Source organism: Rhinoderma darwinii, chromosome 3, assembly GCF_050947455.1.
Source record: "Rhinoderma darwinii isolate aRhiDar2 chromosome 3, aRhiDar2.hap1, whole genome shotgun sequence".
Lineage (NCBI taxonomy): Eukaryota > Metazoa > Chordata > Amphibia > Anura > Rhinodermatidae > Rhinoderma > Rhinoderma darwinii.
In genome coordinates this window covers 95,353,181-95,368,888 of record NC_134689.1, presented here as the reverse complement: position 1 = coordinate 95,368,888, position 15,708 = coordinate 95,353,181, and the positions used below count along the sequence as shown (strand labels likewise).

General features: G+C 45.0%; 1 protein-coding gene across 2 annotated transcripts in view; it reads left to right on the top strand.

Moving 5' to 3' along the window:
• Positions 1-15,708, top strand: part of F12 (coagulation factor XII) — a 106,839-nt gene that overhangs the window by 14,982 nt on the left and 76,149 nt on the right. For both annotated transcript variants that reach the window (XM_075856480.1, XM_075856479.1), the window contains exon 5: positions 4,344-4,451. In XM_075856480.1, coding sequence (XP_075712595.1) covers positions 4,344-4,451 — 108 coding nt within the window. The remainder of the gene's footprint in view (positions 1-4,343; positions 4,452-15,708) is intronic.

Below are 15,708 nucleotides of genomic sequence, written 5' to 3'. Positions count from 1 at the left end.
CAGCAATGATAGCTCTCACACATGATGGGGAACCTCGGGCCACAGGGTCTAGTCTAGCTGAATAATATACTATCGGGCTCTGCTGTGGTCCATGACTTTGTGTGAGAACCGCAGTGTCATGTCCATTTTGTTCAGTACAGTACAAAGTATATGCTTGCGTAGAGGTACTCCATGGATTGGTGTCACAAGCCGCTACCAAACACAACTCCTCCTCATTCAGCTGATAATCCAGAATACTTTGAGAATCTCACTTTTATCAGGTTCTGCAAATACTTGATTAATACAAAAACAAATAAAAATAAAACATTCCCAAAAACTTTACATCAAATTAACAATGTCCAGACAAGTTTTGTTTTGCCTTCTCCCTCATCTAAATCCATAAAGACTCGTGTGAGTGATGTCACCTCGCCTCCTGTGTAACTTTGCTGGAGGGGGATGGTCTCTTACACATAAACCAAAATTGTACCTGATCAGTTCCTTCACCCTTCCCCCCTTTGTGGACTCTGCGAGAGTGATGTAGCAGAGTTCACAACTACATCTCAACATAACACTAATTTAACCCCTTGTAATGTACAACAGCCTGAAACAAAAATGACTTTTTCCTGACAAACATTTGATCTTTACAATGACATAACTCATGTGTGAAATCAAAAACAAAACAATTGTAGTTAGTTATTCAATAAAACAGAAAATATTATCTCTGATCACATTAATTACTGCAAACCAATAAACAGTATATAAAAATAGGGAACGGTGGGGGGCACATACATTTTCAAAACCCCGTGTCTCACAGTATCTGTAGTTTAATACATCTGAATTAACATCAAAACACATGAAATCTGATCACATCATAACACATAAATATCGTAACTTTTATAACCAACAGCGCTTGCGCAAAAGAGAAGAAATGTATTTAGGTTTGTAGACATTACTGATATATATATATCTCAGCAGTGCATATTGAGATCCCTCTGTCTCATCAGCCCTGCAGACTGCACCCAGTCAGCCCCCCTCCTCCTCCTCTCAAACACAGCACACTTTAGGGGGGAGGGAGGTCACAAACTCGCAGCTTCTCACAATCTTAACACTTTCAATGCCGGCAAAACAACATACGTATCTGCAATCATTTATCACACCATTGTACAGGAATTATCTACGTTAATGTTTAACCGTACAATCTGACGGCCACCATCTCTATATTATGATGACGTGTTGTTTCATCAGTGAACTAAAACTGGAACTTCTGTAAATAGAAAAAACACTACAAATGACAAAATTTACAAGGTGATTATTTCATACTGATTTGGTTGGGCCGGGCGTGGCCACATCCTACGGAGGGGGCTTATAAAATCCACCTTCTTGTGTGAGTACCGGATATAACGGAACAACAGGTTTAGGTGTACCAAGATGGCCTCCTGGGGCGGGGAGTGGTGCCGAAGGCGTGGCATATATGGGAGGATCGGGGCGTGGAAAGTGACATGATACACAATATTCAACTTGGGGCGGGTTCTGTTAACCACAACTGGGACACTCCCACGAAGTTAGAATTCCACCGTCGCCATTATAGGGCGGTGGCTGGACACGTTCTTTGTAATACACATATTTGATGATTTTACCCTTTCTGTCTCGTATTTCTTGCTCAGTAAACTTGTCTTTAGTTATGGCTATGGCTGTTCTTTGCCAAGCTAATGCTTCATCTAACTTTCCTTCGTCACTTAATCTTCCCTTGTTTTCCCTAAGAGCTGCAGCCCATTCTTCCATCTATAAATATGCCACCTATGTGCATAACTTTCTTACTATTTTCTACATTCTTCTTGCCTTCTCTTTTTTCTACTATCTCTTTTGCGGTTAATGAACCACATTCCTTTGCCTGTCTCTTTGTTTTAAACACATTAAACATACTGTTCTATATTTAACACCGTCCTGAGAATGAAACCTTATTCTCGATGTTTCTGAACACAAAACACAATTTTTTTTTTATTTTTTTTTAACACAATTATAACTGACTGTCTGTCTCTGTCGTCTTAATGGTATCAACCTATACCCTGCGACCAATTAAATTATTACACTTACACCTGTCGTCTTAATGGTATCAACCTATACCCTGCGACCAATTAAATTATTACACTTACACCTGTCGTCTTAATGGTATCAACCTATACCCTGCGACTATTTGTCTCTGTCGACTTAATGGTATCAACCTATACCCTGCGACGAATTAAATTATTACACTTATACTTATCACCTATGCCGGCGAGACGCGACTATCTATACTATGATTCTTGGAACCACACAGCGGGTTAACTCTCTGTCGCTGAGAGTGTGGCCGGGATCGACTCCAAATACCTCGGTATCTTATCACCTGCTCACTCTCCCACACGGATAAGAGCCAATATTCATAAACATGAACTTAACCTTACCGTGTTTTATTTGAAGCTGATCAGACTTCCTGGGAGCGTGGCTGGTGATTCGATGTTGAGGCGTCTGGGGGTCGTCGATCACGGACACGGCTTATCCCTCGAGTGTGGCCCCACGTCGAGCGCCAAAATGTTCGGGTACTAATCAGTCTCAACCGGCAGGGATAATACGCTGAGTTCGTACGAAAGGAATCACACCACACAGAGTCTGGTACAAAGCTCCTCACTCAGCATCAGGCGTCACTGATTTATTTATTACACACATTTGTTCTATATCTCCTTTCTCCTGGGGGTGGGTACATGTTATCACACTTTTATAAAAGCACGTATCACTGTAAGCCTCTTGTTACTTTGTGTCATCCTTGGATAGGTTCACCCTTATCTGGTCCTTTAGATATGTCTTCATAGTTCATAGTTTGTTCATACCAGGAAGTGACTTGTTATTTTATTAGTGCGTAGTCCCTGTTCAGGGGCCATCTTGCCACGTATACTTATCTAATCCTATTACTATTGCTTCATCACAATTATGTACACAACTCTATAGTCTATATTTTATTAAAGAAAGAAAATTATTATAAACATTAACTTCTGTCCACTCCATCCTTCACAACTTTACACAGAATTTGCATGAATAAAATAACTACATTTTAACAGTAAGTAAATTACACAGTTGATCTATATCAGCCAGGCATAATATGAAATTAGTATAAGTTGCTTGAAAAGTTAGCGTCCATTTAAGCAGAACCTCTATTTAGTTCAAAGACATGAATTCTGGAAAACTCCTTTAATCTTGCAAAGCGATTATTATGTTAGTAATGGAATTAAATATACCAGTGACCACAATGTTACTTTACTTCACTTCTGCAGGTCAAGGATGTTCAGAATGAGGACCCTTTCAAATATTGCACTAAATCTGAGCTTTAACACTATGAGTTACATGAGGGGGAGGAGGATTCTGCTTAATTCCAATCAAACCTTCATGTCAGTATGGATATACACACAAAATTTAGACACTTGAGTCCTTGGAAACAGATCTACCGAGATAGGCTTACTAAAAAATATAACTGTAGAGTTAAGCTTACTGAAGTACCCAACTCTTCTTTTTCAATGCCTTCTTTGTCGGTGATGTGTGTTATTGAAAGTTCCATTGGAGGGAGGGTATGTCTAGTCTTTTGCCCAATGTAACTTTCAACCACATATTTGACCCATCTCTTGTAAGTTTCCACTCTTGAATACCATTTTTTTTGTTTCAAATTCTGCTCGGATTAATTTCTTAATATTTCTTTAGAGTAGTCAGAGCTCTTTTCCTCTGATCCATAGCTTCAAATCCGCAGCATAGACATTGATTTACAAGATATGCTGGCTTCCTGCACCCACCACTAGAGGGAGCGTAGTTGCTTACAGCACACTATTATACATTGAACTAAATAACGCAGTACAGCATGCAGTAAGCTCCCACAAGTGGCGCCTTCAGACAGCCAGCATGAAATGTTCTAAATCTATAACTTTGCAGGGCATTTGGAGCTCTGATTCAGAAAATTTAAGCGCTGACCGCTATAAAAATATAGTAAGGGAATGATAAGCACAAACTTTTGGACCCAAATACGACATGACGATAAAAGGTGGATATTAACTTTAAAGGCTATGTATACCTTTGAAAATGTGTTGTTTTTTTTAATAAAAATGTGTATCAGTGTGTTTGGTGCAACTTCATAATTATTTTTTATTAAAAATTATTTATACTTTTTGAGACACAGCTCCTTTTATCCAGTAAACAGAGCAGCTTTATTTAGCTCTGACATGCAAAATCGAGCTGTTACCAATCACATCTAAGTTCATAATAAATCGCTTTAGAAGGTTTACATAGCCTTTAAGTATTTGATGTTATTCATTAATATAATGCCATAATACATGTTCTTTTTACAGATCATTGTGAGAACAACCCATGTGAGCCGAGAGGTGTGTGTGAAAGATCATTAAGGGGTTATAGCTGTGTATGCAATGAGCCATACACAGGCAAGGATTGCAAGAAAGGTAAGGTGAAAATTCCTTCCAAAAGCTTAGATGTTAAAACATACCTCCCAACTTTCAAGTATCACGAAGAGGGACAATCGATGCGGCGAGCGCAGCGTGGTCATTTTTTTTCTTTTAAGCCACGCCTCCAATCTCACCCAATCACCGCCCATACAGACCCGGTTCACCCCACACATTATCATGCTCCCAAAGTGCCTCCCACACATTATAATACCAAAAAGCTGCCCCCACACAGTATAATGCCCCATAGCTGCCACCATACAGTATACTGCCCCATAGATGCACCCATATAGTATAAAGCCGAAACAAATGCCCCCATACGGTATAATGCCCACACAGTTGCCCCCATACAGTCTAATGCCCATACAGATGCCCCCATTCAGTATAATGGCCCAAAAAAAATCCCCCGTGCAGCATAATGCCCACATAACTACTCCATACAGTATAATGCTCACACAGATGCCCACATACAGTATAATGTCCCTATAGCTGCCCCATACAGTATATTGCCCCTTAGCTGTCCCCATACAGCTTAATGCCCCCAAAGCTGCTCCATACAGCATAATACCCCCATAGCTGCCTCATACAGTTTAAAACCCCGTTGCTGCCCCATACAGTATAATGCCCACACAGATGCCCCATACAGTATAATGCCCACACAGATGCCACCATACAGTATAATGCCCCCATAGCTGCCCCATACAGTATATTGCCCCATAGCTCTCCCCATACAGCTTATACCCCTAAAGGTACCCCCCATAGCTGCCTCATACAGTTTAATGGCCCCTAAGCTGCCCCTAGTGCCAGTGCCCATGTAGATAGTGCCCATGTAGATAGCGCCATAGTGTCCCCTGTAGATAGTGCCCCTATATAGGGCCCAGTGTCCATGTAGATAGTGCCACACCCCCTTGAAGATAGTGCCACCCCCCCTGTAGACAGTGCCATTGGGACTACTGCTATGAGCGGAATTCCCAGCCAGAGCATAGGCCGGGGATTCCGCTCCTAGAGGGAAGCCCTGATGTCACTGTCCATATATGGGCTGTGACGTCAGTGGATACTCCTTGAGCGGAATCCCCATTGCCGACTCTGGCTCCAGGAGGAGCCCCTGATGTCAATGTCCATATATGGACAGTGACCGCAGCGGTTTCCTCAAGGAGCGGAATCCCCGACCAGATCATCAGCAACGGGGATTCCGCTCAAGTAGTAGTAGCAACTGACGTTACTGTCCATATATGGACAGTGACATCAAGGGCTTCCCCGAGCACAGCGCTTAAAGTAGCGCTGTGCCCGGAGAGTCCTCGGTGAGGAACTAATTCTGAAGCAGGGAGCTGATGTTTCCCTGCTTCAGAATTGGGTTCAACTGTAACTGCGTCCTGAGGATGCAGATACAGTTGACAACGGGACATAACCCCGGATGCACGGGACAGAGGGACACCGCGCCGAAACCGGGACTGTCCCGCAGATTCCAGGATGGTTGAGAGGTATGGTTAAAATGAAGCTGCGGCAATACCAATTATGTTTTCTTTTTTCTTTGTTCACATTTTTCCTATATTACAAAAAACTTTATAATAACAAACACCCCCACTCCCCACTATGACATACATGTACGTCAAATGTCAGGAAGATGTTAAAGAGCGATTACAATAATAACAAGCAAATTTCTCACAATGCATTTCTCTGATCAGTTTATAAGTGGCTTCAACCAGTTTGACTTATTTGCTAAATAGGGCTTGCTTACACGTAACGGATTTGCTGCAGAAAAGGTACGCAGCATTTACGCATTAACTAGCAGACAATCCACTGCGGAAAATCTGCACCATTTTATGCAATTTTTACTGCGGAAAATAGTGTGCATTTTTGGAGGGCTGTGTGATGATGTTATTTCTTCTTCCTGTGATGTAATTTTCAGCTCCTGTAAGAAATTCTGCAGCATGTCCGCAGCAAATCACGCAGTGCATCAGAAAAACGCTGGAAATCAGTCCACTTTCCGCAGCAGTAATAACATGCTGCGGTACTAAAATTACGCACTGCAGCTGAATTTCTGGACTGAAGTTTTCCGCAGCATGTGGATACAATTTGTTCAATCATACCCACTTTGCTGCTACTGTATTCCGCTGAGTATTTTCTGTCTGCAATTCCAGACGGAAAATACAAGGCAATTCCGTTATATGCAGACAAATCCTTATTGTTAAAGGATATACAATTCTGTCTGGTTGCAAACCCCACTAGGAGGAGTTTAGGAGCAAACTATATACTGTATTTACATTGGACACAATAATAAAACAGTATGTGGCTATGCTCACCTATCCAGAATGTTACAATTTAACTATATGTCTATGCACGGGATTTGGAGCTCTTTATTAGAAAAACAGAGCTCAAACCAATATATACATGCAGATTTTGAAAAAGATTTTGGTGCGGATTTTCCATGAATATCACTATTCGTGTGAAAATAGAGCTCCAACCGATATATGAAGTGAATAACTTTGATTATCTCTTTTCAATGGCGCCTGTCAAGCTGAGGAAATAGCAGGTATTACTAAGATCTGCAAGTGATCACATTTTCAAGCACCTATCTCCAATCTGTGGCACGTGGAAGTGGCATAAAAGCCAGATTGAAAGCAAAATTTTTTAGCCACATGAAACCTTAGGTCAAGTGGTGTGGGATGATTGTGCGATGCCTGGTGTTCATCGACGTGCCAGTTATCGCCACTAGTCGCAAACTGAGAGGGACAGAATCCTTGAACTGATTGGAAGAATGGTGCATAGTGATTGTAAAAGGGGCTCTTATTTAATGGTGTTCACTGAGTTAGTGTCCCCCACTATTACTACCTCCTTTTAGTAGGGTCACTAGGGTTATGCCTAGCTCTCCTACCTTTTCCCTTGTATTACGCTTTATATTTGCCTTATTAACTAAGTGTGTGTGTGTGAGGTGATTCACAACACAAGTGTATAATAAAGCAAGTGTAATGATAGGGGTAGGGAAACGGACAAGTGAGCCCTAATCTACCCGCCACTCTGTCCCTGCCTACTTGCAACGACCCGCCCTAGGCGACGGGGTACAACTGGGCGGCGGTCCCTACGCTCAGTAAGTGCACGAGACAAACAGACAAGGGTACACAAAGCTAAGGGAAATGGGGCAGTTGCCCACGGCAACACCGTGAGCAACAAGAGAGGTGAACGAGCAGAGTCAAACCAGGAGTGTACGAGGTACCAAACGCAGAGCAGGAGAGTAGTGAGTAAGCCAGGGTCAGTATGGAGCAGGATCAACTAGTCAGAAGCTGTAGCTGGGCCAGGAAACCACACGAGAAGAGCACAAGCAAAGGAGGAACAGGAAAGGCAGGTATAAATAGACCGAGGGCGGGATCTAGCTGAGTCTGGCCAGGCTGCGATAGGCTCTCCCACTCCTAAGCCTGCCAGCCTGAGTGGTGGAAGCTGGAGTCAGTCTCAGAGACATAGACTCAGGTGCCGACTGATTACCTATGGGCGTTAACCCCGAAGCTGTGCCTGGCAGATCCTTTACAGCAAGGTTTATTGCTAACACAAAATCACACTCCGCTATGAAACACAGTAAACACAAAATATATATATTCACAATATAGTATCAGTATACTTCAATACATGTAATAACTATCAATATGTATCAAGTATGCTAGCACTACACGTGGTACAATAAATCAACAACACATTAAAGGAACAGTGTCACCCCCAAAATTTTTTTATATCAGTTTGATTTTAGTGTTTTATTAAAAACTTTTATATTTATTTGTGTGTTTGTGTTTTACATTTTTTTATTTTTTTACTTTTTCGATTAACGACACATACAGACATGGAATACGGCACATACAGTCCCACAGTGAATGCGAACGGGGCCCGTTCCATCCACTATGGTGTACACCGTCTGTGTGGGAACGGTGCATGCGCCGCTCCCACACAGTCCAAGTTGAACTGTGCGCCGTCCGGCGCCATTTTCCTGTGGACCGGAAGTCGCGGCCGGACAGTAAGATTACTACTTCCGGTCGCGGCTTCCGGACTTGTGCACTTGGAGCAGCGGCAGCAGACGGAGCGGACGGAGCGGCGGCGACTGGAGCAGGTAAGTTATTTCTATGTATGTTCGTGTTTCAGTGTGTGTTTACTACTGTATGTAAACCTACTACACTGTGTGTTAGCTCAAAAAATGGCGACACACAGTGTAGGAGGTTTGACCGTTCAATCCCCTCGTTTCTCCCGGCACTAGCCAGGATAAAGGAGGGGGGGATTCTGAGAGCTCACTAGGGCGAGTGAGTTTTTTCCAATTTTGCAGCATAAAGCAATGTGGTTGCTTTACCACATGCAATGCTGCAATTTTGGGAATTGCTCCATCTAGTGACCAGCACTGGGAAATATTATAAATTAGAATCTAATTTATAATATTTCCTGACTCGTGAAAAAAAAAAAAAAAAAATTAGAACAATGTTTAATCACCTACACACTAATTGTTTAACTAAAAAAAAAAATTTTTTTGCTAGCAACACATTCCCTTTAACAGTACCCGTACAATCCTATACTATGCTAGTACCCATCCACGTACCTAAATACACATATAGAATACAATACACTCACTCACGCTTACTTCTGTGACCCTCCCCCATCTGACTCTAACTGTTCCTGTAACTAAGGGGTTAATACAATAAGAGGCTGTAGGGAAAGAGAAAAGGCAAATGGGGGTTGTAATAAGTGCAGGGAGGGCAGGCCATGGAAACATCCTGTGACATGGGAATGTATCAGAGGATGTGTCCACTGGTTATTGCTTCCCCCCCGAAGGCTAGGAGAGAAGAGGATCAAATGAGCCGTTCTGTCTCATTACACCTGGGGCATTTTCCCCATGGCAAATGTGTGTACACACCTATGTCTAATGGGACAATATACTGTACATATAAATATATATATATATATATATATATAAAAAACCATATACACATATATGGACAGTGAAGTCAGGGACTTCTCCTGGATCGGAATCACCAGCCACAGCGCCAGGGATTCCACTTCAGGAGTAGGGGACCGCTCCAGGAGAAGTGGCTGACATCACTGTCCATATATGGACAGTGAGATCAGGGACTTCTCCTGAAGTGGAATCCCCGGCCACAGCTTCGGCATAATGCACGGCCGTCACTCGGATCACATCCGAGTGACAGCCGTGCTTTACACGGCCCCATAGACTTCTATGGGAGTCATGCAGCCTGGAGAACGGCCCAAAATAGGGCATGTTCCATTTTTTGACGGCCCGATTTGGGGTCTATTGTTCCCACTGCGGCCGTGTGACGGTCGTTCAAAGAATGTCTATCACACAGCCGAGAATCCCTGTCGTGTAAATAGGGCCTTACACTACACTGTGAACTTACGTTATCTGCCCGCACCTCTCTACCTGAGTTCACAGTATAATAACAATTTCAATGTTATATCCAAATAGAGCGCAATTAAAACATTTTGCAACTATAGATGTAAATGTATTACCTGCCTGAACTTCAAGGTCTAGGTGCACAGTATAACATAACACTACACCATGAACTTATTTTACCCGTTCGCACCTCTCTACCTTATCTTAGTTCACAGAACAAGCAAATACAACGCTATCCAATGGCTGATTCTCCAGTTATTTTCCTGGAATTACTTTTTAATTATGCATTATAAATATGGGCAACACCCATATAGTATAAATACATATTACTGATAAGAAGGAATATACCACAATAGAATTTGAATAGGAACCAAATGAAAACAAAAAGAATAACTGGGGAAACCTTAGTTACAAACACAAATAATATAGACCTCAAACACACAGTACAGGCGTCTTAGAGATTTTACCTGGCTGTGAACATGTCATTTATGGCCTACTTAAAATTCACACCTATACTCCCCAGTTGTGGTTAGTCATTTTGACCCTTCAGCACATGGTGAGGCACCTAAGGCTGGGAAACTCTTATACAGCCATTTTGTCTGTGCCTAAATCCACCATTTCATGTAATGTGACCATTTTCTATCGCTATTTAACTAGGCTTTCCACGGTTGCTTATACCGTGGCAGTGGCAATTTCTTGCAATATGTCAAACATGACCACAATTAAAACATTGAACAGGACCACTTTTCCTCTGCATCTCGGTACCCAAATATTTGCAATATGGCCTGCGCCAGCTCATGCAAAACATTTACTATCACATGATCTGTTGGACTTAGGGCCGTCAACAGTTCATGATCTTCTAAACTACTGCATGGCTAGGGATGCACTTTTAATTATTACATTTTCGTAGCACTTTGGCAATATTCTTGTTTTCAGATTTCTGGATGGGATCACGATTTGGGACATCTGATCCATCACTCTTTCTACTCCCCCCTTTTTTCCCTGTAGAAGGCAAACTTACTGTGGAATCAGGTCTTGACTTTAGTGAAAAAGACAAGGCCGGTAACATTTTTGAAAAATCCTTTATGATGTTTTGCATACTGGTAACCAATTGTGACTGTAACGTCTATCGCCGCGGTCTGTCGTTCTAACTTACACCTTGATGACCGTGGCTGTGTTGCATCGTCCCCCTGTGAGGCGCCGGCACTCACTTCCGGGTATCGAGCCTGTCTCCCGGAGGGTGCGCGCGCTCGTGCCCGCTCTTAAAGGGCAAGCGCGCGCACCTGAAAATCATCATCATCAACTCATGAACTCCTGGACTATAAGAGGGTCACCGCCCTTCTTATCCTCGTCTGAGTGTTGTTGTTGTTTTCCTTCGTCTGTCTTGCAAATGGTCTCCTAAGTGTCTTCCAGCTTCCCAGTGTTCCCCGTACCTGTATACTGTATCCTAGCTACAAGGTTCGGATAGCACTAGGTAATGGCGTGGGTGCATTAGTAGGGGCCCAACCCGATCCAATCGAGAAAAAGTACTATGCACACCAAAATGGAGTTATTTATCCAAACAAATAATTTATTTATAGCCAGTGACAGTGCAATGTTTCGGTCAATACCATGACCTTCCTCAGGCACTTTTGTCAATGCTTTATCCTGTGTGGATGGCGCTGTAAGCATGGCGGGTAACCACTCTAGTGAGGCACCTCACTATAGCGGTTACCCGCCAAGATTACAGCGGATCGCCTAAAATTGTCTATACAAGAGAAACAGTGCAGACACCCCTCTGGTCTGTATTGCGGCCTCGCTGGCCATGTCGTGCGTCTGCGTCCACAGAAACCAAAAAACCCCAACACCTAGGTTTGGTTGGAGTGACAACCCTGGGCGTTACTGCAATTAATCGTGAACTCTCTTCCAAACTGTTTATTGCCGTGACCATCGTCGCTGGCGAGAGGATCCATCCAGTGTCTGCCTGCCTGGACTCTGGCCTTGCAGCTAATTTCATCCGTCAAGACCCTGTGGATCTTCTCCAGTTGCCCACTGTCCGCTTGGAAAGGCCGTTGATCGTTGCCTCGGTAGATGGACTGCCTTTGCCTGATCCAGTTTTTTCCGTTACGAAGCCATTGATACTTCAAGTGGGAGCTCTTCACACTGAGCTCATCTCCCTGTTTGTTCTGCCCAAGGCCGTCAACCCCATGCTGCTGGGTTTGCCTTGGCTCCGTTTGCACGCCCCAGTCCTGGATTGGAACTCCGGAGAGGTTCCCCAGTGGGGTTCCAAGTGTCTCGACCGCTGTCTGGTTCAATATCCATCCACCGCAGCCTTCTCCGCATTAGTCATTGGCAAGGTTGCCTCCGTGTTTCTCTCAGTTCGCTGATGTCTTCGACAAGGAGGAAGCAGAGACCTTGCCGCTTCATCGTGCCAATTATTGTCCGATCTACTTGGTTCCTGATTCATCCCCTCCTCGCGGTAGAGTATACCCTCTCTCCCTGCCAGAGACTCAGTCCATGTCGACCTATATTAAGGAGAATCTGGAGAGGGGCTTCATTCGTAAATCCTCATCTACGGCCGGAGCCGCGTTCTTCTTTGTCATGAAGAAGGATGGATCCCTCCGTCCCTGCATTGACTACCGAGGCCTCAATCGGATCACGGTAAAGAACAGGTACCCTTTGCCTTTCATTTTGGAACTCTTTGATCGCATACGGGGGGCAATTTTTTTTTCTAAACTGGACTTGCGGGGGCCTACAACCTGATTCGGATTAGACAGGGTGACGAGTCTAAGACCGCATTTAATACTCGTGATGGGCATTACGAATACCTAGTGATGCCCTTCGGCCTGTGTAGTGCCCCCGCAGTGTTTCAAGAATTTGTCAATGACATTTTTCGTGATCTTCTCTATATCTGTGTTGTGGTATATCTCTGTAATGGCAGGAAGGAGGTGAAGGGAAAGTGAGCCCTAATCTACCCACCGCCCTGTCCCTGCCTACTTGCAACGACTCGCCCTAGGCGACGGGGTACAACTGGGCGGCGGTCCCTACGCTGACTAAGTGCACGGGAGAACAAACAGGGAACAGGCAAGGGAAGGGGCAGTAGCCACGGAACGCCGCGAGGAAACGGAGCGGTGAATGAGTAGTCAGGACCAGGATGAAGTGGAGTATACCAAAGTGAGCACGGAGAAGGAAGCAAGCCAGAGGCAAAGCAAAGCAGGTTAAGCGGAACTGCAGCAAGGCAGAAGCACGGCAGAAGCAGGCTGGAGCAAGCAGCAGTGAGGCCAGGAATCCAGAAGAATTACAAGCACTGAGGAAGAGAACACGGCAGGTAATAAAGGACAGGGGGCGGAGCTAACTCCGACTGACCAGGCCGCGATAGGCTCTCCCACTCCTGAGCCTGCCACCCTGGTTGGTGGGAGATGGTGTCAGTCGAACAGGTCTGGCCTCAGGTGTGGATTGATTAATCCCAGTAGTATACCTAGACGTAGTACCTGGCAGATCCCTAACAGTACTCCCCCTTTTATGAGGGGCCACCGGACCCTTACTAAGAGGACCCGGTTTAGTAGGGAAGAGAAAGTGGAACCTCCTGATCAATACCCCAGCATGAACATCACGGGCAGGTACCCAAGTCCTCTCCTCCGGCCCGTATCCTCTCCAATGGACCAGGTACTGGAGGGAGCCCTGGACCATCCTACTGTCCTGGTTTCCTCGAGGGGGACCAGGACGGGGAGCAGCGTTTAAGGAGGGAGGCATGGAAGACGTCATGTATGCGAAAGGATGGGGGCAGCTCCAGACGGAAGGATACAGGGTTGAGGACTTCAATGATCTTATAAGGTCCAATAAATCGGGGAGCAAACTTCCTGGACGGGACCTTAAGGCGCAAGTTCCTGGACGACAACCAGACCAAATCCCCGACGACAAACCGGGGGTTAGCAGAACGTCTACTATCCGCCTGAATCTTTTGTGCGCTCTGGGACGCCTCTAGGTTCTTCTGAACCTGGGCCCAGACCGTGCACAGTTCCCGATGAACATCCTCTACCTCAGGATTATTGGAACAACCAGGGGAAACGGAGGAGAACCTTGGGTTAAACCCGAAATTACAGAAAAACGGGGAGACCCCTGACGAGTTACTGACCCGGTTATTCAGGGAAAATTCAGCAAGGGGAAGGAATGAGACCCAATCGAATTGACAGTCAGAGATGAAACACCTTAAATATTGTTCCAGGGATTGGTTAGTCCTTTCCGTTTGGCCATTAGTTTCGGGATGGAAGGCGGAGGAGAAGGACAGATCAATCTCCAACCTTTTACAAAAAGCTCTCCAAAATAAGGAAACAAATTGTACCCCTCTGTCAGAAACGATATTGACTGGGACCCCATGGAGACGCAGGATGTGTTTCACAAACAAAGAAGCTAACGTCTTGGCGTTAGGTAGCTTCTTAAGGGGCACAAAGTGGCACATCTTGCTAAAGCGGTCTACTACCACCCACACCACCGACTTGCCCTGAGATGAAATCGGTGATAAAATCCATGGAGATATGGGTCCAAGGTCTCTGGGGAATGGGCAAGGAACGTAGTAGGCCCGCAGGTCGGGACCTAGGGGTTTTGGACCTAGCGCAAACCTCACAAGCGGCGACGTAAGCCCTAACGTCTTTAGGCAACCCAGGCCACCAATAGTTTCTGGTAATGAGGTGTTTGGTGCCCAAGATGCCAGGATGACCAGATAGAGCGGAGTCATGGTTTTCCCTGAGTACCCTTAGCCGGTATTGCAGGGGAACAAACAGTTTGTCCCCAGCGACGTTCCCGGGAGCTGCACCCTGATCAGCCGCGATATCAGAAGCTAAATCAGAATCCGTGGCAGAAACGATAATACCAGGGGGTAAAATACAAGCAGGATCCTTCTCGGAAGGAGGATTGGCCATGAAACTACGTGACAGAGCATCAGCCTTAATATTCTTGGACCCAGCCCTATAGGTAACCAAGAAATTAAATCTGGTAAAGAATAGTGCCCACCGAGCTTGTCTAGGATTAAGCCTCCGGGCCGATTCTAGGAAAACCAGATTCTTGTGATCCGTAAGGACCGTTACCTGGTGTCTGGCCCCCTCCAGGAAGTGCCGCCACTCTTCAAAAGCCCATTTAATGGCTAGAAGTTCGCGGTTGCCAATATCATAGTTACTCTCCGTGGGCGAAAACTTCCTAGAGAAGTAAGCACAGGGGCGGAGATGGGTGAGGGAGCTGGTACCCTGGGACAAGACGGCCCCCACTCCCACCTCGGATGCGTCAACCTCCACAATAAATGGCTCCTCTTGGTTGGGCTGAATCAGCACGGGGGCCGAGATAAAGCACTTCTTGAGGGTCTCAAAGGCCTGGACGGCCTCAATGGGCCAATGGAGGACATCAGCACCCTTGCGAGTAAGGTCCGTAAGAGGCTTAGCGACGACCGAGAAGTTGGCAATAAATCTCCTGTAATAGTTGGCGAACCCTAAAAAACACTGTAACGCCTTAAGGGAGGCAGGTTGGACCCATTCCGCCACAGCCTGAACCTTGGCAGGGTCCATGCGGAATTCATGAGGAGTGAGGATTTGCCCTAAAAATGGTATCTCCTGTACCCCAAAGACACATTTTTCAGTCTTAGCAAACAGATTATTCTCCCGAAGGACCTGGAGCACCTTCCTGACATGCTCCACGTGGGAGGACCAGTCCTTGGAAAACACCAGTATGTCATCAAGGTACACAACAAGAAAATTACCCAGGTAATCTCTCAGGATTTAATTAATAAAATTCTGGAAGACAGCAGGGGCATTACACAACCCAAAGGGCATGACCAGGTATTCGAAATGACCCTCGGGTGTGTTGAAAGCAGTTTTCCACTCATCCCCCTCTTTGATGCGGATAAGGTTA